At 42.0% G+C, this 19,511-nt stretch overlaps 1 protein-coding gene across 1 annotated transcript in view; it reads left to right on the forward strand.

The window, feature by feature from the left end:
* The window catches only part of DNAJC7 (DnaJ heat shock protein family (Hsp40) member C7), a 51,419-nt gene that overhangs the window by 18,982 nt on the left and 12,926 nt on the right, over positions 1-19,511 (forward strand). The window contains exons 2-11 of the mRNA XM_070727032.1: positions 290-378; positions 3,482-3,606; positions 3,683-3,796; positions 6,712-6,786; positions 7,972-8,090; positions 9,918-10,071; positions 10,685-10,849; positions 14,932-15,023; positions 16,124-16,197; positions 17,235-17,381. Of these exons, the coding sequence (XP_070583133.1) occupies positions 290-378; positions 3,482-3,606; positions 3,683-3,796; positions 6,712-6,786; positions 7,972-8,090; positions 9,918-10,071; positions 10,685-10,849; positions 14,932-15,023; positions 16,124-16,197; positions 17,235-17,381 (1,154 nt within the window). The remainder of the gene's footprint in view (positions 1-289; positions 379-3,481; positions 3,607-3,682; positions 3,797-6,711; positions 6,787-7,971; positions 8,091-9,917; positions 10,072-10,684; positions 10,850-14,931; positions 15,024-16,123; positions 16,198-17,234; positions 17,382-19,511) is intronic.

The raw sequence follows: 19,511 nt of genomic DNA on the forward strand, positions 1-19,511 counted from the left end.
GTGATTCTCCCTGCCAATCCTTAAGAATATCCTGTTGATACAACCTAGATGAGATCACGTACCAGCCAGGGATAATGTCCTGGCTATGTGAACTGAGTGAGATCATATAGGCATGAGAGGCCCATTAGAGGTAGGCAGTTAGCTGCATATAACCTCTACCTGGCCTTTATTTCTACAGTGAGGCTTCTGATAAGATAAGAATAAGACAGATCTATCATATCTTTACTGTTATCTTGCTTGGATTGAAGGCTGCTGCATTTCAGATTATAATGTTTTGTTTTGTTTTCAGAGAAGCAGAGTCCTTCAAGGAGCAGGGAAATGCATTTTATGCCAAAAAGGACTACAATGAAGCATACAACTACTATACAAAAGCAATAGGTGAGGATGAAAAGGAAAGGGATGGGAAGTCTGAAAACTGACTTTTGGGCACAGCCATGTATAGATCATGATGGCCTTTATTGTCTTCAGTTGAAAATGCCTCTGTTCTGGTATGCATGAACTGGCTCAATCAAATCCAACATTTTTAAATGCAGAAAACCATTTAACAAATGCAGAGTAAAACGTTTTTAGTATATCCATCTAGGTTATATTCTCATAGCTGTTCTAGAGATACAGTATAGGTTTAGAACACAGTGTATAAAGCCTACTCTAAGCACAGATATTTCTTAATATCACAGTATTATCCTTGCAGTTACAGAAAATCCTGGAGGAAATAATCATGGCATATTTGATTGAGAAACCAAAGTAGATCTTTCATGTTAAGTAGTGATTAGCATTATCCTATTTCTCTAGTAGTTGTATTGGAAGAAATATCCATCTAGTTCAGTTCCAAGTGAAGAGAAAGACACTGGAAACATGGAAGCTGATTGGAAAGATGGTTTAATGAAGCAGAACCATCAAGCACACGATCCTGGTGTAGCTGACCACAAAAGGGTTGGATAGTGAGGGTTATTTATACCCTCTCTTGGGACTTGCCATTGAGCTTCCTGTTCCTGTGGTAAGAGCATGTATTCTATTGGATGCTGTCAGACTCCCATGGGGCTATGCAGGAGTCATAGCTGAGGTTTTCTGAGCTCCCAGGTTTGGAGTGATGAAAATTGGAGTGATGGTCTAATGAAGAGGCTTGTGTTCTGTGGGCAATTCCTATTGTGACTTAATGGCCCTATCCTGCTTTGGATAGAGCCATAAGGGTTAATCCCATCATCTTGAGGCTGAAGGTCTTTTGTCTTGTAGATAGGCTGGCCCTATTCTGCTGGAATTATTAAGAAAGGTGGGGATTGTTTTCCAAGAGCATTTTCTTTTAGAGAAATACAATATTCTGTTTTTTAATATTTCTCAAAATATTTTGTTCTTCTAGGAGACTGTAAATGCTAACTTTCTACAATTGCTTTGCATTGTTTATGTTTCTGTAGCAAAGGCACAAACAAGTGTTTAATGCTCTTTGCAGATCTGTGTAAAATGGCTAACCTATTCCATGTATCAAAATAAAAATCTAATTAGCATTATTAATATGAAATAAAAAGTAAAGTCTAGTTTGTGGAGAGAGAGTTTAAAATCTTACAGAATAACATGTAGCTTTCTCTTTGTCAGGCCGAAGCCATTTTAGTTGGAGTCTTTGGCCTGGCACACTTTATGCTATTTTAAAATACAGTGATCCCCCGGTTATTGCGTCCCCAACCATTGCGAACAGGGTAATTTGCGAATTTTGAACCCGGAAGTCAAAATACCATCTACGCATGCGTGCCCTTTTTTCTATGGGCATGCATGCGTAGATGGCGCCCGGCAGATCAGCTGCTGGGCGGCTTCCCTGGGTCTTCCCCCTCTTGCTGGCATCAGCGAGGAGTTTCCCCACCACCCACGCAAACTCCTCGCTGCCGCTCGCCCGCCCTTCGCCCGCCCACGCCGTTCGCTCCCCCTCTTGCTGGCGGGAGGGCGAGAAGCCCTCCCCAGCACTCGCCCGCCCTTCGCCCTGGCCGCTTCTTCCCAGCGGAGAAATTCCAGCCCCCACCTGGTCCCGCCCGATCCTCCTCCCTGAGGCAGCTCGCCCTCCCATGGCCGCTTCCTCCACCCTCCATCGCAAGCCCTCGCCACCGCAGCCAACGCGCGCTGCGATCTTCAAGCCCGGCTCCTTTCGGCCCAGCATCCCGGGCCAAGCAGCTGCCTTCCGTGACTGAGCCTGGCTCGCCCGGAAGATCGTAGCGCGCGTTGGCTGCAGCGGCGAGGGAAGCCAAGCCGGCAGCAATGTCGCCGCCGCTGCAGCCAACGCGCGCTACGATCTTCCGGGCGAGCCAGGCTCAGTGACGGAAGGCAGCCGCTTGGCCCGGGATGCTGGGCCGAGAGGAGCCGGGCTTGATCCGCTGAGCCTGGCTGGCCCGGAAGATCGTAGCGCGCGTTGGCTGCAGCGGCGGCGATATTGCTGCCGGCTTGGCTTCCCTCGCCGCTGCAGCCAACACGCGCTACGATCTTCCGGGCCAGCCAGGCTCAGCGGATCAAGCCCGGCTCCTCTCGGCCCAGCATCCCGGGCCAAGCAGCTGCCTTCCGTCACTGAGCCTGGCTCGCCCGGAAGATCGTAGCGCACGTTGGCTGCGCTGGCGAGGGAAGCCAAGCAGGCGCGCCGTTCTCCGCTGACTCCTAAAGCGGGGAAGTTCGCCAGGAGTCAGCGGAGAACGGCGCAACTGTTTTAAAACGATCGGAGCTTTCCAATGAGTCCCGAAGACAAACGGCAAACTTCCGCGTTTGTCTTCGGGACTCATTGGAAAGCCGCGCGGGTGTTTTAAAACATCCCCGCCGACATGGGGGGCTTGCTAGCACCCCCCCAAACCCGGGTTGGGGGTTCGGGGGGGTGCTAGCGAGCCCCCCATGTCGGCGGCCGCGCCGCCCCCCAATCTTCGGCTCCTCGCTAGCGCTGCGGAAGTTAAAAACACCATCTGCACATGCGCAGATGGTGTTTTTACTTCCGCAGCGCTACTTCGCGAAAACCCGCTCGTTGCGGGGGGTCCTGGAACGGAACCCTCGCAACGAGCGGGGGATCACTGTATATTCTTTGTTGTGGAAATTTGGGAGCGGTAATTTCATGAGGGATGTCTGCGTGTCATAACAAATTCCTTCTAGATTGTCACGGTCATCCTTTGTCTTTGCACTCTTGCACCTACAAGGAAGGAGATGGGAGTTTCTCCCAAGTTGTCAGATGAAGATTGGTCAACATGATGGACTTGGGAGTATGGGGACAAGGGTTTGAACTTTCAACTGGGTGGAGAAACCCTGGGATTTCAGATTCAGGTGTCTCCCAGATATGCCAACATGGCTCTGCTAATAAATTGGAACTTTGAGAAATACTTTGCCTTGAACTCTGATCTAGTTTTTAATGCTATTTGGAGCCCTGACACTCTTTTTAAAAACACCTTCAAAAAGAGGCCCAATACAGAGCTAGTGAGTTCTGCTTCTAAATTAACCACTATTTTCTTGTTTTTTTATCTTCCAGATACATGTCCCAACAATGCCAGTTATTATGGAAACCGTGCTGCCACTCTCATGATGTTAGGCAAATTTCGGGAGGCCCTGGGAGATGCTCAGCAATCAGTCAGAATGGATGATAGCTTTCTAAGGGTATGTGACTCACATGTGTAGTTCTCCTGATCCTACATCATACTGGCATGCTTTCAAAATGTTCCTATCTTCTCAGGGTCATCTAAGAGAGGGGAAATGCCACCTATCTCTGGGGAATGCCATGGCTGCCAGTCGCTGCTTCCAACGAGTTATAGAATTGGATCATGATAATGCACAAGCAAAGCAAGAGGTAAGGCATTGACTATGAGGCTTGGGTGATTTATCTAGTGCAGCAGCCCTTGTTTGATTGATAAAAATTTCAGCTTTATACAGTGATATCTTGTATTACGAACTTAATTGGTTCCGGCAGGAGGTTCGTAAGGTGAAAAGTTCGTAAGACGAAACAATGTTTCCCATAGGAAACAATGGAAAACTGATTAATGCGTGCAAGCCCCCCCAAAAAATCCCAAACAAAAAATCGCAAAAATGGACGTTCCGCTGGGCACCGCCACCCGGCTGTCACCTTCCCAGAAGAGCCGTGGAGCTTTCGGCCGGTCAGGAGGCTCAAATGGAGGTGGGGAATCCCAATAGGGAATTCCAGGGGCAGAGCTTTGATGTCACGGAGATGTCCTTCCTGGACTCCCCGTTTCGTCCGGCCACCCCGGCTCTGCAATGATGGAAAACACCTTCAGTTTTCGCTATGTCTCAGAACTTGCTCCAGATTTTGCCCCTTTTATCTCTACAAATCAATTGTGAGTTTAACTAAGACAAAGTGTGGACCTTTTTGGCAGCACTTATACTTTATCTGTCAGGCTTAATCTGATAGTTAAAAATCCCGTTCCCTGTAGATTGCTCATGGTATCCTAGAGGTCAGAATGCCCAGTTTGCTGACCATGTTGTATTATTCTGACTACTTTAAATGTGGGATGTAAATGCTTATTTAAACGGTTGCTTTGTAGAGAATCTAACTTTTACAGTCCCCGAAGCTGTATGCATTACAGGGCAGAAATTCTGCCCACAAGTGCTATAGCATATCTTAAATATTGCCTGGATATATTCAAGACATTAGAAATCATGTATGCTAGAAATTTGATTCTTAATCATAACATACAACCTGAAGATATCCTGGGTATAAGACTTTGTGCATCATGTATTAGCATGTATTATTAAGGTTGTGTTGAAAATTGATGGTTAAATATTGTTTATCAAAAGAGAAGTACAGTGATACCTCGTCTTGCGAACGCTTCTTCATATGAACTTTTTGTGATACGAACCTGGGGTTTAAGATTTGTTTGCCTCGTCTTAAGAACCATTTACGAACCTGAGCCCGGGTGCGTGGGCTTTCTTACTGCGCGTGCGCTCTTTTACTGCTGCAGGGATTCCCCTGGCTTGTGACTGCCACCGCTGGGATTTCCCATTTGCTTGCCGGGATTCCCCGCCTACGGACTGAAGCGCCTGGAATTTTTCCTTTGTTTTCCAGCAACTGGGCGAGATGCCCCTCCTTCCTCTTCCTTCTCCGGAGCCCGCGTGGAAAGCCACGCGCTCCCTTTTGTCTCTTTGGCTAAAGAAGCGCCTGATTCTAGTCAGCCCCGGTGACCCTGCATGGCTTCTCCATCTGTCATACACATAAAGAGGAGAAGAGGGCAAGAGAGAGGTGGAGAGGGGGGGAAAAAGAAACAAGGAGAAAGAGGGGAAGGGAAAGAGAGGGTCTGTGTGTGTGTTTGTGAGAGAGAGAGAGAGAGGCTGACTGCCTCTCCTTTGCAATGAGCCGAGCCAGCCCCTCCCCTCTCCCACCCCACTGCCAAATTCGTCCTGAGAGGCGCCACCACCTTTTTTCTCCAGGCTGGGGCAGCGCCTCTCCTCAAGAGCCTCGAAATAGGGCTGCTGGGCTCCACTGCCCCCTGGATGCACCTGGCGGCTTTGCCCAAGGAGGAGAGAGCGGCTGAGGGACAGGTGAATGCGGGTTTCTTTCTTTCTTCCTCCTCTCTCGTCATGGGGGGAAAGGAAGCTTCTCCTCAGAAGCTTCCTCCTGTCCCTGCCTCACACATCTTCGCAGCCTCGTGTTTCCATTGAGGTGTGTGCGTGTGGAGGGAGGGCTTCCCTGTCTTTCCCGGAGCTGTTGCCCCCGACCCTGACCAAGCGTGTTGTCACGGTGCACTGTGCTGGCAATGGGTGGGGCCTATCTATCTATCCTGTTAAAATGTATCCTGTTTAAAACAGGTCCCATAACCTGTTTTAAACCCGCAGCGCTTCGGAGTGATTTCATTCCCTCCATTTCACGGTGACCGGGCGACTTCTTAAAAAGCGTTTTTTCTTTGGCTAACTTTGTTTGCGCCATTTAAAGACGGGTTGAGAAATTTTTTGGGGGGGGGGATTTATCCCTGACCAAAGCCCAGCAGCAGGCCAAGAGTCGGCTGAAATGCGCCAAAAAGAGCAAAGGTTGTTGGGTTTTCTTTTGTCTTTGCTTACCAAACTTCATTTACCCCTGTGGACTTTTTCGATCAAACACCTCCTGCTCACACTCACTTTCTCCTTTCCCTTTCGTAATGGGCCTGCTTTCGAATTCTATCGACTGTACGCATCTGCTTTGAGGGGAAGGAAAGAAAAGAGGGGGCAAGGAGGAAGAGGGGGGGGTGTCTGTTTGGCAGAAAATTAAGATGGTAATCCAATGAGATCGAGTGCTTTCCTCTTCTCTCCCCTCCCCCAGCTTTTGCCCAAACAAGCAAATAATCGTGCTTTTAAAAAAATTCTCTGCGAGCCCCCTCCCAGCCCATCTATCCATCCATCCACCCATCATCTATCTATCCATCCATCCATCCATCCATCCATCCATCTATAGAGCGATCGCGGCTAGCCAGATCCCTCCAGTTCCTGGGCCGGCCAGATCCAGAGGATCCCTCCTTCTGTCCCCCCCCCCCCAGCCTGCAAAAGCCTCCACCTCTTCGAGCGGCGCCTCCCAATCCAATCAGGCCAGAAAAGAAGCCAAACAAGGAGGAAACTCATCTTCCTCTCCTCCTCGTGCCTCCCCTCTGCATCGAGGGCTAGGCCGCTTCTCTCTCTCTCTCTATTTCTCTCTCTTTCTTTCATTTCTCTCTCAGTAGTTAAATATACTGTATCTACAGGATGCTTAATGTTTCTAATCTGATATGATGCCCTCTGTTCCAGCTGAAGAGTGCCAAAACTGTTCTACAATTTGAGAAAATTGCTGAAGTTGACTTTGAAAAACGGGACTTCCGAAAGGTGATAAAGATTCATTGATGTGTATGTATATGTGGGGGAGAGAAGCTATTTTGCTTAGTTGGGCTCATGAGGTTCCTTCCTTGCTCTCAGAATTACTTAATCCCGTCCTACCTCTTCATGAATGGGAAATAGGAGGTTTAATTTTCCCCCTGACCACAAGTGTTTCAAACTTCTCTGTCTTTTTTGTCTCCCTTGAGTAACAAATTTGTCTTAATTGCTCTTCAGCAAGATGGTATTGTTGCTTAGCCCTACTATTTCAGTGTTAAGTCCTCTGTCTGACCTAGTGAATTCTTACTATGCTGCTTTCTAATTGCCAAGAGCAGCTGGTTCACTAGAGACAATCTGAAGTTTGTCTTAAGGAAGAAATATGCCTTGTCTGAGATTTGAGCAAGCTCTATCTAGGCTTCTCTGTCCCTTACGTGTTATCAAATATGTCCCTTGTTTCTGGAGAAGAAGCTCCTCCTTTTTGTGGCTCCATCATCTGGAGTGTCTCGGCACTTTCCATTGCACCCAGTGGTGATGTCACTTGTGAGAAGAGTTGGGGGAAGGGAATTTGAGAATCCAGCTGAGCCTCAAACCAACAATGCCCTCTTCGTGTGCAGCTAGCTGAGAAACCATGAGAAAACTGACTGAGACCTAAAATTTGGGTTCATCATTTATCATAGTAGCTGCTGCCACTTTTATTTTATCATTTTCAGCTTCTTGAGTTTCTAATGCAGTATTTATTATCAAAATTTCTGCAATCACAGGACATTGAATAAACATTCAGAAAAACGAGACACTTTTCCTTCATTTTTATTTTAAGATCACAGGAATTAAAATTTTCAGATGACTATAAAGTTGATGGCTGCCTTTGTGTATGCCTTCTCATCTTTTCCATTCGGCAAAAGTTCGGGTTCGGGAGGCCACTGAGAAGCCCCGCTGCCCGGCTGTCACCTTTTGAAACAGCCGGGGGACTTCTCGGCGGCCTCCCGAACGCCGAACCCGGAAGTAAAATAAAATAAGATTCTAATGTTTGCCTATCCTGAATTTTATTTCAGAGCAGAACTCCCAACTATTATATATTACTCAAGCTGCATGCCTATCTTCAGCAGGCCTGGGGCCTCCAAACCAATATCTTGAGTTTTTGTTTTCTGTTTTTCTCTCTCTTTCTCTCTCTCTCTTTGTTTTGTGTCTACTCCCCAGGTTGTTTTTTGTATGGATCGCGCTCTAGAATTTGCCCCTGCCTGTCACCGGTTCAAAATCCTCAAAGCAGAATGTTTAGCTTTGCTAGGTCGCTATTCTGAAGCCCAGTCTGTTATAAGGTAAGAACTATAACAGGTTTGATGGGATATATGTATAAATAATAATGTAGTTAACACTGAGGGCAATAACTCATATTCCTGATTCTAACAAAAAGACTAGAGCTCTGCTTTTGCATTATCTAGTATTGAGGAGACACAGTAGCACCTGTAATCATTTTTATTTCTCTAAATTGCAGTGGGGGGTATGATTACCTGCTTTTGTCTTTTCATTTTTGCAAAAACCAGAGTTTTAAAATTACTAACTGGAATGTATTATGAATAGAAAGGGATGGGAAAGTAGAGGAATGGAGAAATGGATATCAAATCTGCTAATGGAAAGGCCCTCAAGTAATTTGAGGAGAATCAACAAGGATATGATTAAAAGTGCTGAGAAATAAGTTCAGCTTCTTGTTCAGAAAAATGTGAGTCATAGCAAACTTTGGCATAATACAGTGGTACCTCAAGATACGAACCCCTCGTCTTACGAACAACCCAAGATACGAACCCGGGGTTCAGAAAATTTTTGCCTCTTCTTGCGAACTTTTTTCGTCTTACGAACGCCAAACCTGAACTTCCAGGTTCGGCGTTCGGGAGGCTGCTGGGAAGCCCCCCGGCTGTTTTAAAAGGTGACAGCCGGGCAGTGGGGCTTCCCAGCGGCCTCCCGAACGCCGAACCCTGAAGTTCGGCAAAAGTTCGGGTTCGGGAGGCCGCTGGGAAGCCGCGCCGCCCGGCTGTCACCTTTTAAAACAGCCAGGGGGTTTCCCAGCAGCCTCCAGAAGCCGAACCCGGAAGTTCGGGTTTGGCGTTCGGCTTCGGCAGGCTGCTGGGAAGTCCCCCGGCTGTTTTAAAAGGTGACAGCCAGGCGGGGCGGCTTCCCAGCAGCCTGCCGAACCCCGAACTTTTGCCGAACTTCCGGGTTCGGGGTTCGGGAGGCTGCTGGGAAGCCCCGCAGCCCGGCTGTCACCTTTTAAAACAGCCGGGGGGCTTCCCAGCAGCCTCCCGAAACCGAATGCGGAAGTTCGAGTTTGGCGTTCGGCTTCGGGAGGCTGCTGGGAAGTCCCCCGGCTGTTTTAAAAGGTGACAGCCGGGCTGCGGGGCTTCCCAGCAGCCTCCCGAACCTTTGCCGAACTTCCGGGTTCGGGGTTCGGGAGGCTGCTGAGAAGCCCCGCAGCCCGGCTGTCATGGTATGACTGTACTCTTCCCTTTCCTGTTAAGCTGAACAAGCAGAAGACCCACAAAGATAGGATGAGGACAACTTCACTCCTGCCTGAACAAGTTCACTATTCTAATCATTCCATTCTGCATCAGGTTCAGAATTTAAGGCAATTTGGGCAAATTGGTGTTTAATGAAAAATCAACAACCTGGGAAGACAAAATTCCCCCACCAGTGTTCATAATTGACTAAAGCATGTTTAGTTCTAAAGAGGTATCTTTGTGTCTACGAGGGCCCTGGCAGAAAACAAAATAAAATGCAATAAGAGCTATCAAAATTATTATATACACCAACCCAAAGTTATAATGTGAGATGTGCAACTATACTAATGTGACTATAAATAAAAATACTCATGGGTATGCTTGTTTTGAAATTGACAGAAGGGAACTAGAATGGAAATGGTCTACTAGAATAAAGGGAGCCAATATCAGGAATTAGAGAAAAGGACAACTGGAAAGGTTGCCGTCCTTGTCTGGAAACTGCAGAAGTGAGGCATCATGTATTGATTTGAAGTATCACATATTGCTATGCTATAAGTTCTTTACAGGGTTGGTGTCTTGGTTTGAGAGTAAGAATGTACCCAGCTCTGTTTCTGTCCTGTGATTTTTTTTCCTGCTCCTGCGCTCTACATTTAGTGACATCTTGCGAATAGATACAACAAATGCTGATGCTCTCTATGTCCGAGGACTTTGCCTTTACTATGAGGACTGCATCGAGAAAGCTGTGCAGTTCTTCGTCCAGGCATTAAAAATGGCTCCTGACCACGATAAAGCCTGCCTTGCCTGCCGTGTAAGCATCAAAAGAAATGCTGGGGACATGTAGGGGCTTTCTGACAGGTTTGGGTGGAGGTATGGCTTTCCAAATCTTGTTGATACACAACCCTAAGATCCAATGGTGAAGGGTGCTATTAGTTACAGCATCCTGGAGTTGCTAAAAACGTTTCAACTTAATACTTCAACGATGCAGAGGTTCAACTCTTGACTTACCAGAATTTTTCCATAGGGCTCCTAGGAATTACTTTGGAAATGCTAAACTTTATGCAGTGTTCAAAGGAAAATAGAGGGTGATAGATAGCAGCTAGAAATCTGCTTTTGCTATTATATCACCAAGTTGAGTATTTTCCAATTCAGTAGAGAAGAAAAAATCCTATTTGTATAATTATCTCTTTCCTTCCAAACATTATTAATTGCTTCTTCAAAGTTGCTTCTGCGCAACTTTGACAATGTATGGACATGTGCCCAAAACTCTCAGTTTGCTAGATCTTAAGATTGGGAAATGGGTAATTCTTTAATAGAAATCTTTGTACGAATTAGCCAACAAAGATTTGTTAAAACAGCCCAGGTTAAGGTCTTTTTAATTACTCAAACACTTTAATTATCTTTTGACCCACTTCTTCCTTTAGAATGCCAAAGCACTGAAAGCAAAGAAAGATGAAGGTAACAAGGCTTTCAAGGAAGGGAATTATAAGCTGGCCTTCACACTTTATACAGAGGCTCTAGCAATAGATCCAAACAACAGGAAAACCAATGCCAAACTCTACTGCAATCGTGGAACTGTTAATTCCAAAGTAAGTGCCCAAGTAGAGTTTAGATTGTTTAGATTGTTTAGATCAGGCCTTCTAACATAGTTTTAAATGTGGGAGACATTACCTCAAATCTGTCCCCTTATTGCAATGTGTAATAGAAAAGGGCTTGAAGAATCTTTTAACCTTCAATTATAAACGATCACGAAGGCCAGATTGTAAGAAGTCTTCTCACCGCTGAAACCTGAAATAACAAAAAGGAGAAATTGTTTAGAATAGCAATGCCTCTTTGTTTGTTTGCTTGTTTATTTAAATCCTTACAAATCTTACTGTATGTCTAAGAGTTGAACCATAGTGGTGCCAGTAGAATTTGTTCTAGCTGATCTCTAGATTTACAAGTATTGTAACTAAGTGATTTGGATTTGACTCAAAAGCAACTTGATTACTAATAAACGTGGAGGGTGGTATTGACATAGGGTCTCTAATTTTTAACTCAGCTGCTGTTGTGTGAAACTGAATAGCAAAATGTTTTCTTTTTGAATTAAGTTAGCAGTATTTTTAAAAAACCTGAACAAAAAATGTGTGGAGATTAACAGTATTGATGAAATAAGAATAAAATCAAAGAGTCATTCTACAAACACCCAAGGTTAGAAAGAAAACCACTAAGCATAATTAGAGGACATTATCTTTTTTGCCTCTTGTATTTTAAGGCTTCCAGAAATTATTAAGTGCTTAACTCATTTAGTTGTTCATTTCTGCAGCACTGGGAACAGCAGAAAAAAATATTATGGCTGTTGAAATCTGGCCTAACACCACTATTGTGGAAAAGAAAAAAGTCTGGTTCATTTGCCAGTCTCAGACTGTGAATTGAATTGATGATAATAACAACATCGCAAGATCAGGACTCAAGTGTAACTGATAATAGAGATAATTTAGATGTGAAGCAATAAGTGGAGAAAAGGAAAGAAATCAGAGAAGTGGTTGAGGAGCAAGAGTTGGATTAGTTGGATTAGAGCTGAACTAGCTGAGAAAATTAAGACTCAGAAAACATGGAAAGAATTTGATTACCAAAACTTAATTTATTAAGAGAAGTTTGGCTCAATTATTGAAGAATGGGAATAAAGCTGTGCAGACTATTCCAACAAAAACATAAGATCAAACAAATCACCAGAAGTATGCAGCAGTTTATATTACTACTGAAGAATTAGGCTTGAAAACTGGAAACAATATAGCAATTAAGAAAGGAAACCTATGGAAAATCATTCTGGAGTTAAAAGAGAAATTGATTGGATTTAAGTAATTTGAAGAATTTGAGGCAAAGATACCTGAAGAATTTTTAAAAATGAGAATTAGCCTCACAACAAGATATAATTTGCACGAACAAGGACTTGGAAAATAAAGAAATTAAAGTTGTGATTGAAGAGCTGAAACAAAGAGTTATAGCTATTGCAGGAAAAATAAAGCGATATGAAAACCAAATACGGCAGTTTCAACAAAAGTCACAGTTTCAAGTGAACCAGCGTCATTTCCATTACACCCTTGAAAGTGGACACAGTGCTACCACAAGTGAAAAACCTAACAAAGAAAATACTCTGATATTTTGGAAGAATTTGTGGCACAATTAATGGGAATGCAAAGTGGATAAAACAGGTTGAAAGCACTGTAAAAATGACAACAGTGGGAAATGTTCACATAAATAAAAGAAATGTGATATCAAAGATAAGGGGAGAAAATATCATAATGGTAATTAAACCCTGGGCACTGCTTGTAATATGATGGAATAATTGATTGAACTCATCTAAAACTTGATAACTTGGATCAAAAGACAAGAAACTAATGATAATGCATCATGTTCTGCATCCAGAAAGTTACATTGATCGATTGTACTTCACTAGATCTCAGGGTAGCAGAGAACTTTTGCAAGTAAAATAAACTCTGGAAAAGGAAAAACATTTAGGCTACATTAAAAAAGCCTCTGCTGAAAGAGGTGAAAACAAGATTGAAAACAGAAAACTGAAATTTGAGCATCCAATTTCAAACTGGAAAAAAGAAGCCTATGGACAGCCAACACCTGGAAGACATGGAAGGAAAGGTATAGAATAAAATTCTTTAGAATAGAATTCTTTATTAGCAGTAAGACAAGGAATTTGTCTTTGGTGCATATGCTCTCAGTGCACATAAAAGAAAATATACATTTATCAAGAATCATGAGGTACAATATTTAGGAGTCAAATAAGCAATCAGGAAACAAACAATATTAATAAAAATCTTAAGGATCCAAGCCACAAGTTAGGGTCATGCTGTAGGATGCATGCAGTTGGAGGAAATGGGTTATAGGAATGATTAAAAAAACTAGTAGTACGGTAATAGTCATGCAGATTTAGTAAATAGTTTGACAGGGTTGAGGGAATTATTTGTTTAGCAGAGTGATGGCGTTCGATAAAAAATTGTTCTTGTGTCTAGTTGTCTTGGTCTGTAGCGACGTTTGGAGGGTAGGAGTTGAAACAATTTATGTCCAGGATGCGAGGGGTCAGTAAATATTTTCACAGTTCTCTTTTTGACTCGTGCAGTATACAGGTCCTCAATGGAAGGCAGGTTGGCAGTAATTGTTTTTTCTGCAGTTATGATTATCCTCTGAATTCTGTGTCGGTCTTGTTGGGTTGCAGAACCAAACCAGGCAGTTATAGAGGTGCAAATGACAGACTCAATGGTTCCTCTGTAGAACTGTATCAGCAGCTCCTTGGGCAGTTTGAGCTTCCTGAGTTGGTTCAGAAAAAAACTTCTTTGTTGCGCTTTTTTGATGATGTTTTTGATGTTAGGTGACCATTTTAGGTCTTGAGATGTGATAGAACCTAAAAATTTGAAGATCTCTACTCTTGATACTGTGTTATCTAGTATTGTGAGAGGTGATAGGATGGGAGTGTTTCTTCTAAAGTATATCACCATTTCTACAGTTTTGAGTATGTTCTGTTCTAAATTGTTCCGGTCGCACCACGAGGCTAGTTGTTCAACCTCCAGTCTATACATGTGGTTTCATTGTTGTCTCAAATAAGATCAATCATTATTATATCATCTGCAAACTTCAGTAGTTTAACAGATGGATCATTTGAGATGCAGTCATTGGTATATAGAGAGAAGAGAAGTGGTGAGAATACACAGCCTTGGGGGGCCCCTATGCTAATTGTATAGGTATCTGGTGTGATTTTCAGGTAGATACAAAGCTAACATCGAGATGGGTGAGATCAGGGGTGCTGAAGAAAGAAACCGAAGGCTTCATTTTGGCTTCCCAAGAACAAACCCTGCAGACCAATTTCATGAAAGCAAAAACAATGTATCAGTGACAATAAAAAACATTGCTTATGCAACAGGAAAAAATGTTTCTCATTGTAGTGGATCAAACTGATTATCTACAAAGTCATGATCGAGTTGCTGAAATCGTACATTGGAAGCTTTGCCAGAGGTTTTTGAGTTTGAATGCTGCAAAAATGACTGAGAATCAAATTGACAAAGTTCTTGAAAATGAGCAGGTCAAAATTTTATGGGATCTTTGAATCTAAACAGACAAACTTCTGGGCAACAACATGCCTGACATCACCATTGTGGAAAAGAAAAAAGTCTGTTTCATTGTTATGTCAATGCCGGATGATGTACAAAGAAGAGTAACCATTAGGGGGGAAAACAAAAAAACCCGCTACCTACAAATTGAAGTTGAGCAATTGTGGAGGAAGAAATCGGTGGTTGAACCAATAGTAATAGTAGGCCTTGGAGCAATACCCAGAGGGTTGCCTTGATACATGAACTTATCAGACCTAATATTCTGGTTTTGAAAGAAAAAAACACTTTTCAGAACTGCCTATATAATCAGACATTGCCTTAAGAATTAGGTCCTTGGTAAGGACTTGTTAAATATTTGCCAGTTCCAGACTATGAATTGAATTGAAGATTAAATCTTAGATAATAATATACTATTAAATAGAATATAATGTATGATAAGGAATAAAAAGCCAGAATATAAACTTGCTGTCAAAGCAAATAATGATTGAAGTTGAGATATATTGCTTTTTATTGTTAGTGACTAAAAATAATACCAAAGGGTTTAGTTCCTAATCTTGATATTTGCCTTCCAGCTTGGAAAACTATGCGAAGCAATAGGAGACTGTACAAGTGCTATCAAACTGGACGACACATACATCAAGGCATATCTAAGAAGAGCACAGTGGTAAGAATTTGGAGGGCAGTGGAATACCTCATTTTGTAATTTAAAAAAAAATAGGCTGAACAAAACATTGTGGTAGGGAGATTTATTATTAGAATGAATTCCAAATAATGCTAGGAAAGACTGGTCTCATAATCTAAGACATAATGAAGATACAGCACATCTTTTGATTTAGGATGTCCTGATATCTAATATTAGCTGAGGGAATTGATTGAATTGGGAAGAATATCAAGTTAGTCCTTATTTAGCAACTTCAACTAGGGCCAACAACTTGGTCATTAAGTAATACTTAATGTTCAGCTTTCCTTTTCTATATAGACCTGCCGAGATCCTAAATAAGATGATTGAGGAGCATGGTGGCTCACATTGTTAGGTTGCTGGGTTGATGATTAGCAGGTCTGTGTTTGAGATCCAAATGTTGTAGGGGGGGAAGCACCCTTGATTTGCTCCAGCTCTGGCCCACCTAACAGTTTAAAAACAAGTAATTGTTAGTAGGTAATTTTATTCCACATCAGTGGGTTCTTTAATGAGGACATTGAAAGAGCCCCCTATAATGTCACTAGTTAATCCTTTCAACACAAACAGAATGGGACAGGGCAGGGCCTTTATAATTGCAAGTGGTTGCTAAATGAGGCAATTGCCAAAGTATAAAAACTAAATGTTTTCCTTTTTTAAAACTTTCTCTGTGTACTTCTGCTCTCTCATTTTTACATTTGAGATGTTTAGGATTATATTCTTGTTTCTGCTCACTTCAGTTTTCATCCCACATCTTTAAGGTAATTGGTGTTAAAATGCAGCAGATCAAAAACTATTACATGAATTTCTGCTAGATTCAGCTGCAGTACTCTGTTGATTGAGGTGGTCTAGAAATCAAGTCATGTTGCTCATCATATCAGATTTGATTTTTTGTAAATCACTTTTCTATACGGTACTTCCTCCCTGACTTGGTAGGCATGTAGATATTGCTCATAGCTGAAAAATGGGTTAGGAGTGGTTTCTCCTTCCCTTTAGCTCAAACCATTTTCTGATTTTTTTTCTCACTTAAACTAATGTAATTTGTAGCTTGTTTTGAGATTTATAAGGTTAATTATACTTCTGTCTAGTTACATGGACACAGAGCAGTATGAAGATGCTGTGAGAGATTATGAAAAGGTTTACCAGACAGAGAAAACTAAAGGTAAACATAGAGCATTTCCTTCTGGTCTTGACTGGCCTTTTCTAATATTTATTAGATAATCAAGGCTATAACTTCTTTTATAGTGGCTAGGTATGATAGGTACACTAGCTCAAAGCCAATTTTAACTATTATTTTCAGACTGTCCTATCTGTTTTATATCACACTTTTTCACTCAAGAACTCAAAGCAGCAGTTATAGTGCTCGTTCCTGTCCGTCCGTCCCCCCCAGCAACATTCCTAGGAGGTAGGTTTGTCTGAAGGAGAGCAATTGCACAGATCTCCAGGGCTAAAGTCATTCTAAAACCTGGATCATAACAATTATACTTCATTGGTATACTAGACCCATTGGACACTTACTTACTTATTATTTGCCCACTTCTGTGCACATCCTCCTTGGCCCATTCTATGCCTCTCTCATATTGTCTCCCAAGTACCTTTACTAACCCTTGCCACAGCACCTGTGTGCACTCACGTTCCCTCACACACAGAGACACAAACACACACAAACACATGCATTCCATTCCTGTGAACTCCCTCATTCACTCCCCCATCCAGCAATCACTTACTTACTTGACAACCTAGGATTTCCAAGTTCCTGCCAGCTATTCCAGTGATGATCACATGACTGTGGCAGCCAAGTTTCAGTTCTACTGGAATTATAGATCTCAGGTTTTGGTTTCTTTAAGTTAACCCATTTGAGACACGTTGGTTCTAAAATGATTGCCCTATGATGCACAGTTTCACTCAATTAAAGATTACAAATAGACAAACAGGAGATTTTTAATAGTATGTGGTTAGATTTAAAAAAAAACAGCTGTTGATAGCTCTGTTTATAATCAATTTATCCACTTTCAAAAATAAACTAATTTGGGAGCCATCATCATATCTAATGACAGCAAATCTTATCTATTGTATATTGCATCAAAAAGTACTTTATTAGTCTTGAATTTCCTCTTATTTAGCCTGCTTGAAGGAGAATTGCATTCATTGTGTAATTTGTTCTTGCAACTAAAACTTATTCCCTCTGATATATTATAGAACACAAACAGCTACTCAAGAATGCACAGATGGAATTGAAAAAGAGTAAAAGGAAAGATTATTACAAGATCCTGGGAGTGGATAAAAGTGCTTCTGAAGATGAAATTAAAAAAGCATACCGGAAACGCGCTCTAATGCATCACCCAGGTACAAAAAAAAGCATAAGACCTATTGCCCCAGTTCCACTATTAACCCTTCAGAGATTCTTTTTTTTAAAGTGTTTTATTTTTATTTCCATACAGACCTTTTAACATATTTATCATATCATTTATCATTTCATTATTTTACAAAATATTTACATATACAGTGGTACCTCTACTTAAGAATGCCTCTACTTAAGAACTTTTCTAGATAAGAGCCGGATGTTCAAGATTTTTTTGCCTCTTCTTAAGAACCATTTTCTACTTAAGAACCCGAACCCGGAAAAATTTCCCAGGAAATTTGAGAGCAGTATGAAGGCCCTGCCAGTTTCCTGCCATTCCCCCTGGGTTTTTCTCTCTCTGGCGCAGTGTATGGGAGGCAGCCTCGCGCCGGGTGTATGGGAGGTGTGTACTTCTCCTCGCTGTCTCAGACTCCCTCTTTATTTTTTTAAGCCTTAAAGTTTTGGAATTTTTTGATTCACCTCACCTCACCTTCTTCATTCGGCAGCGACTGTCCTCCTCCTCTTCCTCCCCCCCCCCAAACTCCAAGCTTTTATTTTTTTCCTAATGGGTTTGCACAAATTATTTGCTTTTACATTGATTCCCATGGGAAAAATTGCTTCTACTTACAAATTTTTCTACTTAAGAACCTGGTCATGGAACAAATTAAGTTCTTAAGTAGAGGTACCACTGTATATTCTTATTTATCTTATTGCTTTATTAGTTCAAGATTGCTTTTTTTTACTATCCTCCCTTCCTATCTCAAACAGCCCTTCTCTTCTTCTTTCTCTTTCTAAACTCCCCTCCCCTTTTCTTTCTCCTCTTCTCTCCTTCCCCTTCTGTCTTCTCTCCTCACTCTCTTCTCCCCTCTTCTCTTCCTTCCTCCTCTTTCTTTCTTCTTTCTCCTCTCTTCCCTTCCTCCTTACTTTGCTGTACTTTCTCAATTTTCCTGGGATGGTATTCCAGCAACCTTGAATTCTTAACACGGTCTTACATTTTTTCATATTTTATTCCATGTATATTCCTTTAATGTATTTCCTTTATCTTTAGGTGTTTGTCTAATAATATACTTCAGATTTAAGATTATCCCTCCTCCGCCCTTCTCTATCCCCTCATCTCTTTAAAGTGTTACATCTGGATTATGCCATTCACTTATATTCAAACTTCTTTATTTATAGTTATTTTTAACAATCTGTAAAAGTTCCCAAGTCTTGTAATACAATGAATCTTCTTTATCTATTAATTTTAGCGTTAATTTGTTCATTTCAGTGCAGTCCAAAATTTTCATTATCTGCTCATTTCCAGGAATGATATATGCTTTTCAATTTTGCACAAATACAATCCTAGCTGCTGTTACTATATGCATTATTAAATATATATCTTCTTTTTTGTATTTTTCTGGTAAAATTCCCAAAAGAAAGATTTCTGGTTTCAATTCTGGCTTTTCTTCCACCATTTTTCCTAACCACGTTTGTATTTTAATCCAAAATGTTCTTGCTTGTGTACATGCCCACCACATAGGACAATAAGAACCTGATATTTGCTGACATTTCCAACATTTTACTGATTTGACTTTAAACGTTTTTGATAAATGTTTTGGTGACATATGCCATCTGTAAAACATTTTGTATACATTTTCTTTATATTCTATTGCCATGGTTGTTTTATAATTTCTTTCCCATATTTGTCGCCATTTATAACTTTTCAGAGATTCTTCAACTGAGGGAACTAGAATGTCATGAAAGGAATATATTTGATAATGTAAGCTTTCTTACTAAGGCTCCTCTGTTGTCTTGTTTATTTAGTGTGAGAGCCTCCTCTCCTCTTTTTTACCATTGCCCAAACCAGTGATTTTCAACCTTTTTTGAGCCGCGGCACATTTTTTATATTTACGAAACCCTGGGGCACATTGAGCGGGGGGGGGGGGGGAAGGGGGGGCTAAAAAAAAGTTTGGACAATAAAATTCTCTCTCTCTCTTCTTCCCTTTTGCTCTATTTTTCTCTCCCTCCCTCTTTCTCTCCCTTCCTTCTTTCTCTCTCCATCTCTCTCTCTTTCTCTTCCTTCCTTCCTTCCTCTCTTTTTGCTCTTTCTCTCTCCCTCCCTGCATGTCTTTCTCTCTCTCTCCTTTCCTCCCTCT

Source organism: Erythrolamprus reginae, chromosome Z, assembly GCF_031021105.1.
Source record: "Erythrolamprus reginae isolate rEryReg1 chromosome Z, rEryReg1.hap1, whole genome shotgun sequence".
Lineage (NCBI taxonomy): Eukaryota > Metazoa > Chordata > Lepidosauria > Squamata > Dipsadidae > Erythrolamprus > Erythrolamprus reginae.